At 22.0% G+C, this 23,461-nt stretch overlaps 7 protein-coding genes across 7 annotated transcripts; 5 read left to right on the top strand and 2 right to left on the bottom strand.

The window, feature by feature from the left end:
• Positions 1-239: 239 nt before the first annotated feature.
• Positions 240-2,003, top strand: PBANKA_0942400 (WD repeat-containing protein, putative; the record flags this gene model as incomplete). The annotated part of the gene is made up of 1 exon (XM_034565039.1): positions 240-2,003. One exon carries the CDS (start codon positions 240-242, stop codon positions 2,001-2,003), a length of 1,764 nt encoding a protein of 587 aa, XP_034421776.1.
• A 756-nt stretch (positions 2,004-2,759) lies between these two features.
• PBANKA_0942500 (thioredoxin-like mero protein, putative) lies at positions 2,760-4,156 on the bottom strand (the record flags this gene model as incomplete). Its single annotated transcript, XM_034565040.1, has 2 exons — positions 2,760-3,045; positions 3,180-4,156. The coding sequence occupies 2 exons, from the start codon at positions 4,154-4,156 to the stop codon at positions 2,760-2,762; spliced, it is 1,263 nt and encodes a 420-aa protein (XP_034421777.1).
• A 1,652-nt stretch (positions 4,157-5,808) lies between these two features.
• On the top strand, positions 5,809-8,581 carry PBANKA_0942600 (conserved Plasmodium protein, unknown function; the record flags this gene model as incomplete). Its single annotated transcript, XM_034565042.1, has 2 exons — positions 5,809-5,879; positions 6,004-8,581. 2 exons carry the CDS (start codon positions 5,809-5,811, stop codon positions 8,579-8,581), a joined length of 2,649 nt encoding a protein of 882 aa, XP_034421778.1.
• Positions 8,582-11,052: 2,471 nt separating this feature from the next.
• On the top strand, positions 11,053-15,478 carry PBANKA_0942700 (chromatin remodeling protein, putative; the record flags this gene model as incomplete). The annotated part of the gene is made up of 5 exons (XM_034565043.1): positions 11,053-14,565; positions 14,679-14,762; positions 14,893-15,129; positions 15,226-15,342; positions 15,437-15,478. The coding sequence occupies 5 exons, from the start codon at positions 11,053-11,055 to the stop codon at positions 15,476-15,478; spliced, it is 3,993 nt and encodes a 1,330-aa protein (XP_034421779.1).
• Positions 15,479-16,502: 1,024 nt separating this feature from the next.
• PBANKA_0942800 (syntaxin, putative) lies at positions 16,503-18,197 on the top strand (the record flags this gene model as incomplete). The annotated part of the gene is made up of 4 exons (XM_034565044.1): positions 16,503-16,640; positions 16,819-16,859; positions 17,165-17,264; positions 17,421-18,197. 4 exons carry the CDS (start codon positions 16,503-16,505, stop codon positions 18,195-18,197), a joined length of 1,056 nt encoding a protein of 351 aa, XP_034421780.1.
• A 1,958-nt stretch (positions 18,198-20,155) lies between these two features.
• Positions 20,156-22,407, top strand: PBANKA_0942900 (phenylalanine--tRNA ligase beta subunit, putative; the record flags this gene model as incomplete). Its single annotated transcript, XM_034565045.1, has 3 exons — positions 20,156-21,860; positions 22,098-22,217; positions 22,355-22,407. 3 exons carry the CDS (start codon positions 20,156-20,158, stop codon positions 22,405-22,407), a joined length of 1,878 nt encoding a protein of 625 aa, XP_034421781.1.
• A 116-nt stretch (positions 22,408-22,523) lies between these two features.
• PBANKA_0943000 (conserved Plasmodium protein, unknown function) lies at positions 22,524-22,703 on the bottom strand (the record flags this gene model as incomplete). Its single annotated transcript, XM_034565046.1, has 1 exon — positions 22,524-22,703. One exon carries the CDS (start codon positions 22,701-22,703, stop codon positions 22,524-22,526), a length of 180 nt encoding a protein of 59 aa, XP_034421782.1.
• Between the last annotated feature and the right edge of the window lie 758 nt (positions 22,704-23,461).

A 23,461-nucleotide genomic window follows, 5' to 3' on the forward strand; every position in this document is an offset into this window, starting at 1 on the left:
AAAATAAAATATGTAATTTTGATATTTTACCCCTTCAAGTATACGTATGTGCATATTATAGATAAAATTTAACGTTTTACAAAATTATAGTTTAATATATTTCTCCCTTTAAATTAGGGTAGAATAATATAAATAGATTCATTTTATTAGACAAAATATTTGTAGATAAAAAGGTGTATGCTTATTGGTATTTTTCTGGTAATTTTGGCTATTTAGGTTTTGCTTGATTAGGAAGGAAAATGGGAATCAGGAATTGGCTATCTAGCGATGACTATATGTTCGAAATAAAAAATAATGAAAACCTGTTTGAAAATAAAAAGCTAGAATATAATGTAAAACCTGTATGGAGTTTTAAAGGACACACAAACTCAGTTGAAGGAATTCATTTTGTTGAGAAAAATCGATTTGTAACAACTTCACATGATAATACAATTTCCTTATGGAGTTTAGAATATAAAAATAGAATTAAAAATATAAATTTGTATAATCCAATATTATGCTCTAGTTATAATTCCAAAGAGAAAAATTTATGTGTAGGAACTACTAATAATAATGATAATATATATTTAATAAATATAAAGCAAATAGAAGAAGAACGAATTGAAAAAAAAAATCCCCAAAAAAATATAGGAGAAAAAAAAAGTATAGAAGTGTATTCATCAAATTGTGCATCTATATTTTGTATTAACTATTTTGATGACGATAAAATAAGTTATGGAAGTAAAGATGGTTGTATATGCTTATTAGATTTAAATAACAAAAAAAATATTTATAAATATGAAGAAATAAAAGAAGATTGTCAAAATTTTTGTACATATAATGAGAATTTTAAATTTCATATTTTTAGTACATATAAAGGAAAAGTATTATTTATAGATTCTAGACAACAAAATAATCCTATATATATAAATGAAAATTTACATTCAAAATATTCAATTAACACTATATTTAATTGTAATAACTATATATATACAGGGGGATCAGATTGCTTGATAAAAAAGTTTGATATTAGATGTCTTGAAAAAAGCCATCCTATTGAAATATATGTTGGACATACATCGCCTATACGCTCTTTAGCATTTTCTAAAAAATATGGAAATTTTTTTTGTTCTTCTTCAGATAATGGATGTATAAAATTGTGGAAAAGCAATAAAAGTTTTTCATATACAAATAAATATGCTGCTTCATTAAGTTGTAGTGCATCTGTTTTTGATGGTACTAGTAGAATAATAAGTGTAAAAAGCGATGCATCTAAAATTCGAAAAGCTAGTAAAAATTTTTTAGAGTTAAATAAAATAAAAGTATCTAATAAGGGTTCAAGCTCTATTATATCTGAAGATGATAATAAGAAAATCTCAGAGTCGATAAAACTGATAAATAAAAGTAGTAACTATAATATAAGTACTAATAAAATTATAGGAAGTGAGAAAATTAATAAAAAGGGAATAGGATCAGATACAAAAATAAATACTGATCAATATGTCCCTGTTATCTCAAAACATGAATTATTTAATTCTGTAAAAAACAAACCAGATGGTTTTAACAAATCATCAAGAAATAGAAATTTAAAAAGTGAAAATAAAATCGAGGAAACAAATAGTAATAATATAAAACCAGGAAAAAAAAATATAAAATCTGAAAATAAATTAAATAGCACCTCATCTATTAATCCAACTATTATATACAAAGTTAATAATTTTAACACAAATAACAAAATGGCAGAAAAAAATTATCTAAATATATTAAATGATAACAATAGAAATAGTATTATTTCACCTATAAAGACAAATAATAATATTTTAAATTCGAATTTTTTTTCGAATGAAGCTTATGCATTTAATAATAGTCAAAAAACTATAAAAATAACATACCCAAATTTATCTATGTTAAATCATAAAAGTCGAGTTTCATCAATGGAATGGATTAACAATTTTATTTTATCAACCTCTTGGGATCAGACTGTTAAGTGTTGGGATGTTCAAGATTATGTTACGAAACAATAAGCAAAGCTTAGGAACAATATACACAATTTACTACATTTAAATAGCAATTTATTGTAATATACTTATATTTTTGACATAGCAAACGATATTTGTTTTTCATAATTGAACTATTTTTTTTTGGTTATTATACTATTTTCAATATAGCTATGTTTAATTAGGATTTTCCAATATTTTTTGTTTTTGTGTGTTAATTTTTTTTTAACATCATTTTATATATCCTAAATGTTTGTGACCTATTTTTCTGTCGTTTCCTTGAATTTATGCAATAAAGGGTTTACTAAGTTCATTAGTATCGTGAATAAAACAAAAAAATAAAAAGATAAATAATATAGAAAAACTTTAGGGCTATATTTAAGAAATTATACTATTTAATTAGATTGGCATATTAATAGAATTTTTGATGTTATTAGTTAATTGTAATATAGGTGTTTTATCTTTCGTAAAAATACCCAACGTAATTTTTTTAAAGTATATAGCATAAAAATATGAACAAGTCATTAAAAATAAAATATAAATATGAAAAAAAAATTATGAGAAAAGACATAAAGGTTATTATATTCATAATTTACGGTGAAAGGCTGAATGGTGCAATAATATGTACATAAATATACATATAAAATTGCAAACTTATAAATTACATAAATGGGATATATATATATATAGAGAGAGAGATATTCCTCTATATATGTAACCTGTATTTTATGTACACACACATATGTGTGTTATAAAAAAAAATTGGCTAGCTAGCTAGCTATTTTATAATTCGTCTTTTCCGGATGAAATATCTTCATTTTCATTGAGAACAAATTCAGGTAATGTTTGCCCTTTTAACATTGTAAATTTAGCATCCCCTCCTGATATTTTTTCTAATAACTTTTCTATATGTTCTTTTGTAGCTAATAAATCATCATTAATTTTTGCATATCGAATTCTTTTATGTGGATTGAAAACAACAACAGATGGATATTTTTTTAATTCGAAAAGTGATCGAAAATTTGTTTCAGTAGCAATATCAATCCACATATATCGGAAATTTACGCCACTGTAAAAAAGAGAAAAAAAATGAAAATATATTAAAATGAATCAAGGTAGAAAGGAAAAGTAAGTATATTTAGTTAAAAACATATATAAGTATGAATTATATGCATATGTGTAAAGTTTGTTTAGTATTATTACCGTCCAGTCATTTGTGGTTTGAATTTTTCTTTTAAGGTTATGAGCATTTCTTCTTCAGATTTATCCAATTTATCTCCTTCTTTCAAATATATAACACATAAGCCTTTGTCTGTTTGTTTAAAACATATATCACCATGTGATAGTTTTGTAAATTTCGGTACTGCTTCAAACTTCCATGGTTTATAGTTTGTTTTTCCTGGTGAAATGTCAAATCCACCCCCCATAACAAAAGTTTCTGAATGTATATTTAACCAATCAAACATATTTATAAAATTATTTTTTCCTTTATATATATCCACCACTTTATTTTTTTTTAACATGATTATAGATGGAAAGTTTTTAATATTATATTTTTTTACTAATTCATCAAGTTCATTATTAATATAACAAAACATTAATTTTTTATTAAAACTGTTACTCAAAGCGTTAAGAACATAATTAGGTTTTTTTTTATTACTGAAAATTAAAACTTTTGGCATATTTTCATGTTTTGAAAGAAAAATATTAAAATCTTTGGTTTCTTTAATTATATCAATTTTTGATGGTATAAGATAAGTATATTTTTTTACATTTGCTTCATTTATTTCATCTTTAAATTCAAATTTAGGCATTGGGTTTATTGGATATACTAAAAGATGGTGGGTATTACTACTTTTATATTCTGGCACATATAACGATAGTTCATCTTCACATAATCGAGAATTTGAATCACAGTCTATTGCACATAATGTTATTATTCCTTTAAATTTTTCTGCAACATTATCATAATTTTTTATAACATTTTTTATATCTTTATTTGAATTTTTAAAAAATAATATGAAAAAAACTTTTTCATTTCTGAATTTATTTATTACTGTGTTAAAATTTTGATTATTAACAATTTGAAGGTTATGTTTGATTGATTCTAATATTGATGATCTAATAAAAGAGCTACATAAATTGATAGCAAATAAAAAAAGGAGATATAGCTTAGCCATTTTTACAAAAATTTGGCTAGTTTTATTTTTCAGTTTTATATGTTTGAATTATATTTGGCCTGTATTTTGTTGTTCTATTATAAGCTATCGTTTGATAAGTATTTTTTTTCCATTCATAAAATAAAATATGTTTAAGATTGGAAAAACTAAGGATTAAAAATCGATAGCAATTGCAATAACTTAAATTAAAAAAAATAGCATCAATGCGTATATATGGTTATTCGATAATACATAAAAAATTTCATAGAGCATGAAGGGTGAATTATATATCGTAATTTTTAAATAAAAAAAATAGTTATAACAAATAATTGTATAAAAATATATTCTTTAAAAAATGATATATTATATTCATTCGGTATGTATGCTATATATTATTACTATTATTTATATATGTGAAAAAAATAATATAATAAAAAAAGGCGCATAAGATCAATAAAAAAAAAAATTATGTATTAATAAAACAGAATAAAAAAAAAATGAAATAACATGTATATATGTGAAATACTTATTATATGTGGCGCTTGTATTTTAAATAGGGTTATTATGTGCACATAAATAATTATATATTAAAATAAATGTATGTATGGAAATATTTTCCATAAAAAATAAGCCATGGTTTGATATTTTATAAAAATTGTATTTTTGGGGGGGAATAAGAGAAAATTGATAGAAAGGTTTTGTTTAGGTTTGTACAAGAATAATAGTTTTATTTGGTTATTCTACACTTGTGTTTTTAAAATAGGTTAAACTTATTTTATAAATTTAAACATTTGCTATTATATTTTTATCGGAAAAATATATATAGCATAAAAAAATATGAAGTTATATATAAAGACTAATAATGGAGAATGAATAAAACACATTCAAGTTATATGACTTGTAATATAAAATATGGATAATAAAATTATATGTAAATTATGAAAAAAATAAATTAAAAAAAAAAATGTTAATTGAGTTATAGTGGTAAATGATTGTTGGGTATTTATATATTAGATATAACACTACCTTTGCTGGAAAAATAAAAAATTCGTGATATTTTTTTCCATTTTGGAATTATTACGATTCTAGGGAATAATTTAAGAAGTTTGATTTATTTATAAAATAATTTTTTTTTTACAACCCTGTTTGAATGAATATATTTTATAAAAGCATTTTTCACATCTATTCAGTTTATTTGGAAATATTAAGAATATATAAAACAAAATTTTGTTGTGAATAAATATATATTTCGAAAAACATCAAACTGTTAATTTAGTTTCATATACTTCTTGAAGGATAACATGGAATGGTTTTTAAGAAATATGTGAAATATAAAAAAGAATATGAATATTTTCAAATATATATAAATCTGTAACTACATAATTGAGTTATACATTGAATATAGAAAATGATAAAGTTTGGATTATTATATTGAATATCTTTATTTGTGTATTATTTTTAAAATGTTAAATATATAACTATTCCACCTAAATATTTATAATTTATTTTATGTGAATATTGTTTGTATAGTTGATTTTTTTTTTTTTATTACAAAATAAATTGATTTAAAGACACGATATAATTTGTAGATTTGTGAATATCTTGTTTTCTTTGGTTACTGTATATGAATATTGAATATTATTATTTTATCGAACTTTATTAAATGCCGAAAAATGGAAGAATTAAAAAAGGAAGTTAATGATAAATTTCAAGAACCTAAATTAAACAATTTTGAAAAAACATTGTATGTTATTCAATTTTATGCTTGGCTATGTTTGAATGTGGAATTACATGTGTAGTTCAGGGTTATTATTATAGATATGATTAATTTGATATTTCAATTTTTTTTTTTTTTTTTTTTTTTGTAGCATGGATAATTGGATAAATGCATTGGATCGAGTAGATGAGGGACGTAGGTGTTTTGAAAACTTAAGAAAAATATTTCAAGAAATGATAAGAATTGAAAAAGAATATGAACACAATTTAAGTAATTTGTGTAATATATTTAATGAGTTTGAAAATGAATCGAGTGGTATAAAAAATGGAATCATTGGAATAAAAAAAAATATAGAAAGACGATGTGAGCAAATAAAAGAATTTGTTAATTATGTAGAGATTGAAATAATAAATAATACATTAAATTCTACTTTAGATAATCATAAACATGTATTTAATTATATAAAATTAGATGGTATTGAAAATAATAAAATGGATGAACGCGCAAAAAATGAAAGTTTAAAATATATAGAAAGATGTGCATATTCATATGAATCGTTAGTTAATTCTATAAATGTTTTTCATAACAGTTTTTATTATGATCCTATAAAAAGAATTGAATTATCAAATAATTGCATTAAACAATATTTAATAGCTAAAAAAAGAGAAGAAGAATATAAAAATGCAATTAATGATATTAATAATGTACAAGAAAAAAAAGAAAAAAGATTGAAAAATATTTTATCTTCACTCGAATCGATGGATTATAAACGTATTGCATGTTTAAAAGACAATGTTATGAAATATTTAATTTTTTTAATGTCGTATATTAGAAATGTACAATATGATGTTAACCTTTGTATTGACATTTTTAAAGATATAGATCCATATAAAGAGATTGAAGAATATTGTTTAAAAAAAAAAGAATTAAATAAAAAACAAAATGAGCAACTAATTTTTTATAATAACATTGTTTCATGGCCAATGCTAATAGATTTTGTAGATGAAATAAATGAATTTTCTCGAAAAAATTATAAAACTAGTTTATATGATAATGATATAGATGATAAACTTTCTGACTTACCTTCTAAAAATAAATATAGTAACATCTTATTATCCTTTTTTAATATGAATACATATAAAAAGTGGGTTATAGCAGATGGTTGTACTCCCCTCGGGTCTGGAAAAACCTATAATTCAGATAATGAATATTGTGATAAATCTATAGAAGAAAATGAAAATAATTCGAGCATTATTTCAACTGGGATATTTAATGATATAGTTTTTTTTAAGAAAAATGGAAAAGGGAGCGATCGTGGGGAAATGGACAAAAAAATAAATGAAGAAAAAATCGAAGGGAAAGAACAGGGAAATGAGTTAGGAGAAAAATATAATCAAGAAATTAGTGATAAAGATAATAAAATAAAAGACGAATTGAAAGATGATGAAAAAACAGATGCACAAAATAGCAAAATTAATTATGAGACTGATAGTAACAATGATATAGAGAAAGAACTCAATTATTTAAATATAAAAAAATTATTTCAATCGAGTAATAAAAATGGAGATTCTATGGGAAATAATAATAAATATGATGACGATTATTCATGTAATTCTAATTATGATTTAACAAATAGGTCTAACTCATTAAAAAATATAAGATTGTTTTTTATTTTTTACTTGAAGAATATTTTTGCATCTAATTTTGATGTATTATCTGAGTTTAATATTGGTCCATTTTTTAATTCATATAACAATCGACTTATATTTTGCGAGTGTTTAATGCGGTTCATTAAAGAGGATATTTCAAAAAAGGGTGTGGAAGAAAAGAAGGTTAGCAACATAAAATCGATGGTTATATTTACAAAAGTTATTTTATTATTTTTAGATGCATGTAATGAATATTACGATTATTGGTCAGCAATGTATATTTTAGTAGCATCTGAAAATTTATATCTTGAAGTAGATGCAAATGAAAATATAAATGTTAACATTTTGTTGAAAAAATACTCATTTGAAAAAAGTAATGAAATAAGTTATAGTATTGAGAATAAAGGTAATGATAACAGTGATTTTACTTTTGAAAATATTAAAAGTAATTTGAATAGTGATATAGATGGAAATAATATTAAAAAAGAGGATGAAATGGATAATAAGGATTGTAAAAATATGATAAATATATTTGAAAATAATAAGAGTGATACAGGGATTGAAATGCGGGGAAGAGTTAAAACGAATTTGGAAACAGAATCTGTGAAAACAGTTGACGAAAAAAAGAAAGTGTATTTGTATCGATTTTTATATGAACATGGTTTATGGAATGATATAAAATTTTGGGAGACATGTCTTTTAATAATAATATCTGAAATAATTCAAGAATCAATTTTATTAGAAAAATTAAGATATGAAAATAAAGAATCCTTAATAAAAAATTATTTTTTTTTTTTTAAATATTTTAAAGTTTATAATACTATGATCAATTATGGCTTATCTGTTAATCAAATTGGTTTATTGTTGAATAAAATATTTCGTTTATTTAATTTGAAAACAGATCCCACATCTAGAAAACACTTTTTTCAAATAATTGACATAGCAACAAATAAAAACATTACTTTGAATTATATTAAAATGGGACCAGAAAATATGAACAATGAATATAAAAAATATTATATGCAATATTATAACAACTTTTTAAATGATGACTCAAGAAATGATGAAAGAAAAAATTGACATTATGATGAAAAATGTGTGCATATATATGTATAACGTGTGAATTTTGTTATTTTTTTGTGTATTTATATACTTGATATGGCATCCATATTTGGGAGGTGATTTTTGTATTTGTAAAAAGTGTTGATTTCGTTTTACTTTATTTTGAAAATTCATTCATAAAATTTTAGTAACAATGAACAAAATGAATTATTTAAATTAAAATATTTTTATAAGTTATTTTTCAAAAAAAAATATATAAAATGAGGAACTGATATTGTGTATGTATAGTAAAGGAATAATATTGCAATTGTGTTTATTGATTATTATGAATGTAGGTGAAATAAAATATATTTATGTTTATATTTGCATAATTTATTTTGTGTTTCTTTTTAGAGAACAAAGTGAATATAGTTTCATTTGTATATGTCTTTATGTTTACGGGAATTAGGAAATAGTATGGAGTTTCAGTATATTTATGAATAAATGAAAATCCAGTTATTTTATTTATTCCTTTTAAAATAGTTTGCAATATTTTGTGTATATATTGGCACATTTGTGAGATGAGTTGTGTATTTTTATTATATATTTTTATATATATTTTTATTATATATATTTATATATATTTTTATATTTATATTTTTTTATTATTTTTATATTTTTTTATCATTTTTATTTTTAAATTTCGGAAAACCTTGTACAAATATATTTTGCACATAATTTTGAAGTGAACAGAATGAAGCGAAAAAGGGAAGTATACAACACTCATGAAAATATTTGAATGTAAAAAAAATAAATGAATACTTATATACGTATAGAGATATGCGACTATGAAGTTATTGTATTTTTATATTAATTATTTGTGGATAAATCGATACTTTATACAAATGTTATATACATTATATGTACACGTATATATTTATGAACGAAAAAATTATAAGATAGAATGGATTTGATTTGAAATTGATATGGCATTGTTTTGTATGTAAAAAGAATATATATAATGTTAATATTTTATTCTATATAAGATTTTTTTTAATAAATAAAAAATAAAATTAATGTTTTTTTCTTTTTTTTTTATTAAATATTTCCTAAAATGAATAATGGTTAATATATGGGAAAAATAAAAATGAAAAACAAAACACAAAAAAAAGTGGGGGGATGGATGCTTTTTTATTTTCTATAAAAATATTAAATTTGTTTATGGCTTTTTGAAAGTGCGTATATATATATTTTTTGAATATTAAAAAAATTATGCGAATAAAATAATTAAGTAAAAATATGTATAATTTATATATTTGGAAGTATCATAACTCATCCTATATGTTCTTAAAAAATGTACTTAAAAAAAATAAAAATAAAATAATATATACATATGCTTATTATATGTGTATAATTGTATATAGCATTTTCGTATTCTTTTTGTTTTTTTTTAAATAAATTTTTAGAAAAATCTTTAAGCATATATATTTATTATCAGAATTTTATATGCAAATAGTATATGAATACATACTTGTATGCATATTTGTTATTATTTGATAAATTAAGGGAAAATATAATACTAAAAAAAAAATACGCAGATATTACAAAATATCATACGTTTTAGTATAACTATATTAAATAAAAAAAAAATTTTAATTTTATAACAGTGAAAAATATTAAATTAATTTAATACAAAAATATATGCAAATATGATTTGTAAATTTATACATAAAGTATTTTTATTACATTAAATATGCATATATTGAAAATACATTTTTTTATATATTATATATATGCACATTATGTATTCATATATTTATAATATAGGGACATAAAAAAAAAAAATACATTATTATATACGTACTCGAATTATTTAGCTTGTTATTTCACAATTTATAAGATTCAAATTAAATCGAATGAGTACATATATAAATGTGTGTTTCTGTTGTAAAAAATTTGGAATTATAAAATAAATTTGTTTTTATGTTTTAAGATTGATATTAAACATTTTTATTTTTTAATTTATATGAAATTAAAAAAAAAGTAAGGACAAAAAGATTAAAAAGTAAATAGTATTTTGCCTATTTTATAAAAAATGTATAAAATCGATAAAGCCATATGGTTGTTGTAATATCCTTTTTTATATGAAATATGTATTATTAAAAATGTGAAAAACCAAACTGCTCACATGTATGAATAATATATATATATCCTTTTATATGTACATATTTGTGTATGTTTATTTTTGAATTGAAAAATAATTATAAGGAATTTGGAAATTCAGGAAAATTTGCATATACAGTAACAACAAAATAAATAGCATGAAACAATAATTGATTAATTATAAATAACGAATAATAAAAGAAAGTATGTATTCATGCTGATGTTCATATATTTAAAAATAAAAATATTTATGTGAATGTGTGTGGATATTGACACTTACAAACTTTGTTTATTAGTGTATATACTTATGATAATTTCTGTAAACGTGTTTGTGTGCATACTCCAAAATGTTTAGAAATGTACGGGATTATTTCAAAAGCAATAATAATGATGGAGAGGAAAATGAGGAAACAAACAAATTAAATTTTGTAGAAAATAATATAAATGACGAAATTGAAAAGGGTTTCGAAAAAAGGGATGAACATATTTTAAAAAAAAATTGCAAAGATGGAATCGATTTAGATAATTGTCAAAATGGATTAGCTTTGAAGGATAAAAACCTAAATGTACAAAATCAGGATAATGAAAATATAAATAATAATATAAATTTGTTAGAATCGAATAATTGGAATAACGATGAAGAAACGTCTGAGTTAAATAATAAGAAGGAATGTTATAATGAAATAGATAATAACGAATTAAAAAGAAGAAAATTAAATGATACAGAAGAATTGGTAAATGAAAATAATAAAGATGGATATCATGATGATCAAAATGAAACATATAATGATAAAATAAATGAAGAAAAAGTAAATTATTTACAACAAAAATTAGAACAATTATTAGCAGAAACCAAAAGATATACAGAGAAATTATCTGGACAACGGGTTCAAATGAATGTACAAACTAAAAAAGATAAAAATAGAAGATGTGCAATGACAGAAAAAGAAGAAGATTATGTATTATTAAAAGAAGCAGATGATGATGATAATGATGATACATTTATTATAAAACAACCTCAAAATATTAGTGGAAATATGAAACCATATCAAATTGAAGGATTAAATTGGTTATATCAATTATATAGACATAAAATAAATGGTATTTTAGCAGATGAAATGGGATTGGGAAAAACATTACAAACAATAAGTCTATTGTGTTATTTAAGATTTAATAAAAATATAAAAAGGAAAAATATAATAATATGCCCAAGGTCAACTTTAGATAATTGGTATGAAGAAATAAAAAAATGGTGTAGGGATATGAAACCATTTAAATATTATGGAAGTAAAGAGCAAAGGAAAGAATTGAACAAAACACTTTTACATTCAGATTATGATGTATTATTAACAACTTATGAAATAGTTATAAAAGATAAAAGTGCTTTATATGATATAGATTGGTTTTTTTTAGTAATTGATGAAGCACATAGAATAAAAAATGATAAAAGTGTTTTAAGTTCATCAGTTCGATTTTTAAAATCAGAAAATCGATTATTAATTACAGGAACCCCTTTACATAATAATTTAAAAGAATTATGGTCTTTGCTAAATTTTTTAATGCCAAAAATATTTGACAATTCTGAAGAATTTGATAATTTATTTAATATATCAAAAATAAGCACTAATGATAATAAACAAAGTGAAATAATAACACAATTACATACAATATTGAAACCATTTATGCTTAGAAGGTTAAAAGTAGAAGTGGAACAATCTTTACCTCCTAAAAGAGAGATATATATATTTGTTGGTATGTCAAAATTGCAAAAAAAATTATATTCAGATATATTAAGTAAAAATATAGATGTTATTAATGCTATGACAGGTAGTAAAAATCAAATGTTAAATATTTTAATGCAATTAAGAAAATGTTGTAACCATCCATATTTATTTGACGGGATAGAAGAGCCTCCCTATATTGAAGGAAATCATCTTATTGAAACATCTGGAAAAATGTCATTATTAGATAAATTATTACCTCGATTAAAAAAAGAGAATTCTAGAGTTTTATTATTTTCTCAAATGACGAGATTATTAGATATTATTGATGATTATTGTAGATGGAAAAAATATGAATATTTAAGAATTGATGGTTCAACAGTTGGAGATGAAAGACAAATAAGAATTAATAAATTTAATGAACCAAATAGTAAATATTTTATTTTTTTATTATCAACTAGAGCAGGAGGTATTGGAATAAATTTAACAACTGCTGACATAGTTATATTATTTGATTCAGATTATAATCCACAAATGGATATTCAAGCAATGGATAGAGCACATCGAATAGGTCAAAAAAAACGAGTTATTGTTTATAGATTTGTTACTCAGAACTCAGTAGAAGAAAAGATTGTTGAAAGGGCAGCAAAAAAATTAAAATTAGATTCTTTAATTATACAAAAAGGTAAATTAAATTTAAATAATAAAGAAAATAATAAACAGGAATTACATGATATATTAAATTTTGGGGCCCCAGAAGTTTATAAAACACAAGATATATCTTCAATTTCTGATGAAGATATTGATATAATTTTGGCTGATGCTGAAAAAAGAACTATTGAAATTGAAAAAAAATTAAAAAATCTTGAAAATATTTTTGATTTAACTAATATATCTTTGGATGGTGGATTGAATATGTATAACAATTTGGAAAAAGAAGAATCTAGTGATTCAAGTGATGAAGATGGAAGTGATGAGGATGATGATGGTGAAGAGGATGAAAATGAATCGGAAGGTGAGGATGGAAATAATTTAGATAATCAGATTGGAGAAGATGGAATAGTAGATGAAACTTTAAAAAAAAAAAAAAAAAAAAAAAAAAAATTAAATAAATCAAGTACTATTAAGAAATTTTTAAAAAATAATAAAAAACATATGATATTTTTAGATTTAGGAGAACGAAAAAGTAAGTGGAAAGTTATGAATACATCATGCACAAAAACTAATAAAAAAAAAATAACACTTTGTGGATGGAAAGCAGAAGCAAGAGGGGGTCATGATTTTCAATTTTTTAATAATGAAAAATTAGATGAATTGGAAAAAATTGAAGAAAAATGGAATAATTATCATATAAACCAACAAAAAATTAAAGAAATTATTCAAGCACAAGCTGAGAAAGAAGATTTTGAAAAAATAGTTAATATACATGAATTTCTAACACATCATGCAAAAAATATATATAATCTGATTAATCTTATAAATCCAAATATTCTGAATGAGGATAGTATTGGTGATAGCATTGAAGAAAAGAATGAATCTAAGGATCTTGATGAAAATGGAAATGAAGGATATAAAAAATTAGGTGATTTTAATGGTGTTATGAATATATATAGTAAAAATAATGGGGGAAATAGTGAAACCCGAAACAACGATTATAAAAATGGTGGAAATAAAGATATGAACAACGAGTTTTATAAAAACAAAATTGTTAAATTGTTAGAGGCGAAAAAAAAACTAAATATGATAAAATTTAGGGAAAAAAATGTGAAGAGTTGTTATGAATATATGATAAATTTTATTAAAAAAAATTTGGTTTTTAATTCTAATGGGGATGCAGAAACTGCTAGTAATAATAAAAAAAATAAAAATAATAATAGAAAAGTGAAGAAAGATGTAAGCGATGATATATCAACTATTGATATCGAAGAAATAAAAATAGAGAAGCAGAAATTATTAAAGCAAGGATTTGCAAAATGGAATAAAGCTGAATTTAATAAATTGATGAGTGCATTGATAGTTCATGGATGTGATAACATTGATTATATATATGAGAAATATTTTCTCAATTCAAAGAAATCTATGGAGGATATAAAAAGTTATTTAAAGGTTTTCTTTAGGAAATATGATCAAGTAAAAGGGGTAAGTTTGCGTTTATTGCTTTATTCTCGCATATTATATATGGATATTTGTATTTATGAATTTATCATTTTGTTATTTTTATTATACATTTGAATGGTTTACTTGTTCCTTAGGGTATAAGATTGTTTGAGAAAATTCGAAACTCAGATTTGCAGAAACAGATTATACAGGAAGAAAACGATATGATAGCGAATTATGTAATATTGAATTTTTTTTAATGTCTATATTTCATCATGAATATAAAATAATTTATTTGTTTTATTATTATTAATTCAATTTTTTGTGGGTTTATATTATTTTTATTTTTTTCACATGTATCAATCTCAGGTCGAAAAGCAACTTTCTAGTGGCGTTGATACAATTGACAAATTGGAACTTCCTCCAAATTTTCGATACGAAAACGTTTATATTCAATCAGAGCCAGCCAATACAACTGGGGGAACAAATGATGTGCCCGAAAAAGTATCTGAAGAAGAAATTCTTTATTTCGAAAGAGAAAACAAAATATTGCTATGGTTGTTGTATCAAGAGGGTGTAGTTCAAACAAAGAGTATTCACATTTTGGTTAGTTAAGAAAACATAATACGAAAAAAAAATTGAAAAATTTTATGTGTGAGACATATATTGAGATACATTTGTTTGTATTTTTTTTTTATGTAGGCACCATATTATTGGGCTGAGACCTACAATTTTTTCAAGTATGCAACTACCCCACTGGAAAATATTGAATATAGGTGTCGACTGATTGTCGATGCTATCATGGAATTAAATAAAAAAGTAATAAATGAATAAACTATATATATATCCTTTATTGTATATATTTTATATAAATAAAATCCATACATATGTGTGTGCGTTTTATTTTCTACAGAATGTAAAATCTTCCAATAGTAAGGAAAGAAGGAGAGGTTAATTTGGAAAATACTAGCTATTTTTTTTTTTTTTTTTATGACCATGCAATATTAATTTTTCACATTATAAATAAAGCTAATGTATATATGTACATTTTTTTTTTTTATTTTTGTTTTATTAATATGCAAGAAAAAATACATTGTCTTTAACTTATTGTATCATTAATTTGTGGCATGTTAATATATTTTATTGTTGCTAATATTTTACTAGTATATATTTATGTGTGTTTTTTTTTGTTCGATATTCTAAGTTCTGATAAATATGTGAAATTTTAAGCATTATTTTGCATGTGATTGTATGGAGATTCTCTGATTATGTGGATAGGAATGTTTATGTACATATTTATACACAATCATGCAGATATTTGATATATACAAATTTCTATATATTTAAACAATTTTTTAAATTTTTGCTCATGTTTTTTAAATTGTCAAATTAGCTTAAAATTTTATAAACATTATTTTTTTATAATTGATTTTTTCTTTTGCATTCACATATGCCAAAATTTGGTCGCTTAAAATTTATACTATATTATTGATAACTAAGAATATTGAAAATAATAATGAAAAAATGAAATAAATTGAAGTATGGGCCATAAATGGGTTAAATTTGTATAATATTACTAACCATCGAATTATGGCAACTACAAAAGAAAAAATAAATTACAAAGACTTTCTTCAAAAAAAAAATGTACTAATAAATCCTTTTTATTTTTTTTGCCTATATGTATAAAAAATTTTAAATGGAAAATAATTTTTTTTTTATATAATTTGCATCCTGAAAAATGTCCCTAGATATATATTATATGCATATATATATATTATGGTGTATGGTGTTATCTGCAAATTATTGTTATATAAGAATTTTATTATTGTTGTTTTATATTTTATTTTTAAGTGTTATTTTTTATCATAATTTTGCGAACTATTTTTATTTATTAATATTTCGGTTGATTATAGTTTGGCTTATTTTTCTTCTAACAATTTCCTTTTTCCGATTTAAAATTTCTAACATTTTTTTAAAACATGTCATATTCCAACACGCGGAAGAAAACTGGTAACCAAATGTACCATAGAAGTGGTTATAACAATTATGAATTTAACGATGAAATTCAAAATACAATAGGAGTTATACAATCTTATACATCCAAAATTTCAAGAATAGTAAGAAATATAGTTTGTTTATAATTTTTTTTGTTTTTTTTGTGATAATTTTCATAAATGTTAAAAGTTGCATTTTATACTAAAATTGTTGAAATATTGTATTTGAAAAAATATATGCATATATCTATATTTTTGTGGAGAAATATATTTTATAATTTTTTTTAATCATTCATTTCAGAATAGTGATGAAGAATGCTCTATAGAAAACTCGGAGAAAGTGTAAGCATATAAAAAGGAAAAAAAATATAAACGATTAGTACACGTTATTTTATGGGTATATGGCTATATGGCTATATGGATATATACTAACATACATAAATTGCATTCCTTCACTCCCTATGAGAAGGAGTGGTATTACAATATAAATTATTGTGGCATTTAAATAATAGGATCTATTTGTATATGATTAAAAAGTGCAATGAATATAATATCATGGATTATATGAATTTTGTATTTAGTTAACATTTCTAATTAACAATTAATAATATAGAGAAAACAATGAGATGTGGCTTTTTTTCGTTTAGGCAAGAATTGGTGCAAAATGGGAAAATAAAAATAGAAGAAATACAAGATAAATTGAAAAAGTACTCTAGAAATATCGAAAGTCTTCCGCAAAATGAGAAGGTATATTTTGATGTGATATATTTCGTAGACAATTTTGATAAAGATAGTGTATATATATGAATGGTTATTTGGATAAGAATATTTTAGAACATATATTTTGTTTGTTAATTTATTTGTTTTGAAACATACTTTATTATTTTACAAAATTTGTAACAGATTCGTATGAAGCTAGTTATGCAGAAGTTATCTGCCTCATATATGAAAGCAGTTGATAATTTTCAAAAGGCATCAAAAAATTATATAAATAAAACAGCAATAAATGATATGGCTAATAAAAATAATAGGAGGTATAGGAGTGAAGAATATGAGACATATAACAACTTTTCACGAAAATCGAATTCTAATTATGATTCAAATAGGGATAAATTAGATGTTAATATTTATGATTATAATTTTTATGAAAATGAAGATAGTGATACATTTTATAAAAACGAACAGAATTTTGAACATGAAAATTTAGAAAATGGATTTAGTAAAAAAAAAAATTATAATAATAGAAAATATAAAAATAATATATTTTTAGGGAATAATAAAAATGATGTAAATGAGCATTTATTACAAAATAATGAAGAATATTTAGAAAATGAAAAAAATGAATATTATAATGATAGGCAATTTGTATCGATAAATACTACAGATATTGAACATGAGATATTAAATCAAAAAAATAAAGAAATCAAAAAATTGCATGGTGACATAGTAAATATTCAAGAATTATATAAAGAGTTATTTGATCAAGTAAATATACAAGGTGAAACTATTGACAATATAGATTCTCAAATGGTTAAGACTCATGATAATATTATGATTTCTGGTCGTGAAATTGAAATTACTAGGAATAGATATTCTACAAGTGTTCGATGTATTAGTTACCTTTTTATTATTTTAATAATTTTGGTAATAATTATTTTGGTGACTTTTAGGATTATATGAAGTAGACAAATGAATGGTTAAGTTTTTACAGAATCATTGGAATGTATATAATGAATATACACATTAATATATTTGGGTTACTATTTGTTTTAAATCATCCTTAAAATACATAATACACACCTATGTTAATGAAAAGTAAGCATATGTTCACATAGAAAAATAGGGAACAAAAAGAATGTTGGTGATTCAGAATCATTCAATTTTAGTTCTTTATATTTCCATCATTTTGAGGTGAAATATATATTTGCATAGAATTATAGTTTACAAAATAGTTGTAATTCGTATGGAAGTATTTTAGTAAATACGATAGTTTCTACTAAGCGTTATTTTTTTTATAAATTTTTTTTGAATTAAAGATTTTAATGTGGATGTCATATATATGTATACTGAGGAAACAATTTTCTTTTTTCTTTTTTCTTTTTTCTTTTTTCTTTTTTTTAGAGAATATTTTTACATATTTTATAATCAATTATGTTTAAGATGTTGGTGGGTTAATGTACTTTTTATGATGTATCTGGGAAATCAGTTAGACATATTCCCTTTACTATATTGTTACGTTGTTGGCCCCCACAAAAAATTAATTTCTTTATTTTGTAAATGTTTTTTATTCATTATAATTTATTTCTTTATTTTGCCAATTATTATGTTATTATTATTTTGTATTATTTCATTATAATAATTTTCCTTTTAACATTTTACTATTCGAAATGCCATCTCTTAATCACTTTAAATATTTTTTTATATTTCGTTTCCGTTTTTTAACAATCCGTGTCTTTATATATACAATATGTTATGTTATTTTAAGCAAATTTAATTTTTATTATATAATAGACTGATATTTTAATTTTTTTTTGGCTTTTCCTTTTTTTATATTTAAGCCTTTAAAAGAAAGGGAGTATATACATGTACATCCAAGTTTATGTGCACATTTATTAATGTATGGATATGAATATATAAATAATAGTATATTTGATAAAAATTATTTTGTGGATATATTAAAAATATGTTTAATTATTTATATTTTAGTAATATATGATATAAAATTAAAAGAAAAAAGGGATATAAAAAACGAGTTGGCAAATAGGAGATTCTACACCTCCAAAGAAGGTTGTCATTTGATTTTCCTTATGTTTGCCATTTTGTTATTTTCAGATTTTGATTTAGCCATAATTGTATTATATTAGAAGGAATATAAAACTAAAAATAAATAAAAAAAATTATAAATAAAACCTAAATAATATACGAAATAAATCGTGAAAGATATATACACGTGGATATTTTGGGGTATATGTATTTTTTGCTGTGAATGAGGAAATACTATATTATATAATTTAATCATTTTTCAAAAATTAAGGGTTTATTTAAAAAAAAAAAAAATATGTTAGAATAAAAGAAATTAATTTAAGAGAAGTAGATTAAACCTTGTAATGTGCGCTCTGAATATTTGTAGTTATTTTTGTGGGATTCTACAATATTATTATTACATAAAAATTCATGTGAGTAATTGAAAAAAAAGTAAATAAAATTGAAGAAATTGTATACAAAGATTTGTGCATATTTAAATGTATATATATATATATTTGATAATATGGGATATATATTTTTATTTTTATTGAAAAAACGAAACAATTTATTATTTTATGGATGATAAAAAAAGAATTATATTTAATCGATAGGGATGAAAAATAAAATTTTTAATGATAGATATTTTTGTTTGGATTATTGAAAAGAAATATTGTAAATTTTGTTTTCCTGCTTTTAAAAGTTATTATTATAATATATTTACATTAAATGGGTGATATGAATATTATTAATTTGAAAAACTGGATATTTTAACAAGTTAACGTATGCTTTATGATTTTTTTTTGTATGTAATTATAATATCTACATTGTATGGATAAAAAAAAAAGTGGGGAAAAAAGTGGGAAAAAAGTTAATATCAAATTAGTGTATAAAAAATGCCAACAATTTCTGTACATGAAGAAGATTTAATAGAAAAGTTAGGGACAAGGTTAAATGAGGAAGAATTGACAAATATATGTTTTGAGTTTGGGTTAGAAATTGATGATATTGAAATAAAAAATGGAAAAAAAATTTACAAAATCGAAGTACCCGCAAATAGATATGATCTAGTATGTGCTGAAGGATTATGTAGAGCTTTAAAGAATTTCATGGGAATTAATGAAGATATAACATATAATATAATTAAAGATATTGGAAATGATGATAATAATAATAATAAGCTAAATGAGAAACATCTGTTAGAAGTGGATGCATCAGTAGACAATAAACGAGGATATGTTGTATCATGTATTTTGAAAAACATAAAAATGAATGATCAAATTTATAATAATATTATCGAATTACAAGAAAAGCTACATCACAATATTGGTAAAAAGAGAGCGATACTAGCTATTGGTATACATGATTATGATAAAATAAAATTTCCAGTTAAATATAAATTTGAAGAAAAAAAAAAAATAAATTTTATTCCATTAAATGAAAATAAAAATTTAAATGGATGTGATTTATTTAAATTTTATGAAGATAATATAAATTTAAAACCCTATTTAAAAATTTTAAAAGATTTTGATAAATATCCAATAATAGTCGATTCAGAAAATAATATTCTTTCATTACCTCCAATAATAAATTGTGATTATACAAAAATCACATTAAATACAAAAAATATATTTGTTGAATGTACAGGTACCGATTTAAATAAATTAGAAATAAGCTTAAATATAATTTGCTCTATGTTATCAGAATATTCCCAACCTAAATATACAATTCATTCAGTTTTAGTACTATATAATGAAAATCATCAACTTGAAAAAGGAAATAAATATTTATATCCAAATTTTAAAAATAAAAAATTAACATGTGATATAGAATATGTTCGTAAATTGTCTGGAATAAAAGATATAACTATAGATAATGTAAAAAAATTATTAAAAAAAATGATGATTTCTGTAACTAATGTAATAAATAATACTATATTTGAAGTAAATGTTCCATTTTATAGATCAGACATTATGCATGCTTGTGATATTGTTGAAGATATAGCAATAGCTTATGGGTATGATAATATTAAATATGAGCCTATTGAAATATCTAAAAAGCATTTGTTAAATACAATCTCTGATATGTTTAGAAATTCAATGACAGAGTGTAGTTATACTGAGGTGATAACAAATGCTTTATTATCTTTGAAGGAAAATTATGATTATATGCTTAGAAAACATATAAGTTATGATACACCATTTGATAATAAATTTGTAGATAGTTATAATCCTTTATATCCTCCTGTACAAATAATGAACTCTAAAACATCTGAGTATGAAATTGTTAGGACATCTTTAATTGTAAATTTATTAAAATTTGTAGCAGCAAATAAGCATAGAGAATTACCTTTACGTTTTTTTGAAATTGGGGATATATCTTATACTATATATAATAAAACAGACACAAATGCATTTAATAAAAGAAATTTATCTATAATTTTTGCCGATAAAGTAACAGCTGGGTTAGAAGAAATTCATGGTGTTTTAGAATCAATTTTGAAAGATTTTCAATTGTTTAGTCACTATAAAATTGAGGAAAAACGAAAGGAAAAAATTGAAATTCGCTCTGACGTATACTATGAGTTGGTTTCAATAAATGGTAAAATTGCTTGAATTATTTACATAAATGAGCTATTTTTAATGGAAAAAAAAATATATACTATATATATATGTATATACATATGAATGATTGTAAACTGATTGGATTATTCTTAAATTTTTCTTGGAATTATTTTGTTTATTTTGTAATGTGGTATTATATGACGAATAGCTAGCTGTGTTACTAGTTTCCGTTTTTTAAAATATTAACTTTATAATTTTTTTTTTTTTTTTTAAGATCCTTCATTCCTTGACGAGCGTGTTGTTAACATAGTTTTGCAACCTCAAAATTTGACTTTTGGAATTATGGGAGTAATACATCCTAATGTTTTGGAGAATTTTTCTATAAATATTCCAGGTTATTGATTAAAAAAAATGAATATTACTGTATTATTCTCTTATTTTTATGCCATTTTATTTTTTGCTTAAAAAAAGTTATATCCAATTAAGATGTAGACCTTTTATACATAACACATTTGATCTCCTTTTTTTTAGCATCCATAATTGAGATAAACTTGGATGTACTTCTTAATGTTTTGTTTGTTTAATTTTGGACGAAGGACATATAAAGCATTTACCATATTATGGATTATTTTCAATTAATATAATTAATGTGTGATATTTTGAAAAGATATCAATATAGGATTGTAGTATTTTCTCCTTTTTATAGATTCTTTGATTTTTGTTCAAAATAATTAAAAGCAAACTTGTATACATTATCTGGATGACATTGTAATAACTTAGCTATAAATTCTGATAAAATTTCTTCGAAGTATTTTGGAATTTCATAGGAATTTAAATTAATTTTTTCTACCTTTTTAAATTCGAAACTATTTTCTTCCATTTGAAAGAATTGGAAAAATAAGAACGATGATGGTGATAATAATAAAAAAAAAAAATAATAATAATAATATTTATACAAGTTATATGAGCATATAACTTTAAGGAAACACAAAGTTAAAATTTAACATTTAATAATAAAAATCAAATTAATGTTTCAAAAATTGAGTGATTAATGCGCATTTATTGGAAAGCTTATGATTAAACATATATCGTATAAACACGCTTGCGGAGTTTGAAAGAAAATAGTTTGGATATATTTAGGAATATACTGTAATTATTTATTTGATTTTATTACATGTTCACTATTTTATTTAATTTTATTTCGATGACTTAAGGAAAGACACCAAGCAGTGATATGACATTTGCATGGATAGACAAAGCGGGATGGATACTCCTTATATATATTGTGTAAATTTTTTTGCTTAATAATAAACTATAAGCTTGAAATATTTTTGCACACATAAAAATTACATTTCATATATATTATTAAAGATATGAATAATGAAAACATTAAAATAGTAGTAAAATTCAGGGAAATTTTATTTTCCTTCTAGCGTTATTTCGGATAATATATTTTTTTTTATTAAAGCAAAATGGATGTTGTATTGAGCTTTAATGTAATATTTTAAAATTTAAGAAAAAATGGTCGAAAAAAATAAATAAGTGCATTTTATAATTATATACTACTAGTACTATCGATACTATTGCTGTGTTTTAAAAGTTTAACAAAAAAATGGGGAAAAAAATAAATGAATTTGA

Source organism: Plasmodium berghei (genome assembly GCF_900002375.2).
Source record: "Plasmodium berghei ANKA genome assembly, chromosome: 9".
Taxonomy (NCBI): Eukaryota; Apicomplexa; class Aconoidasida; order Haemosporida; family Plasmodiidae; genus Plasmodium; species Plasmodium berghei.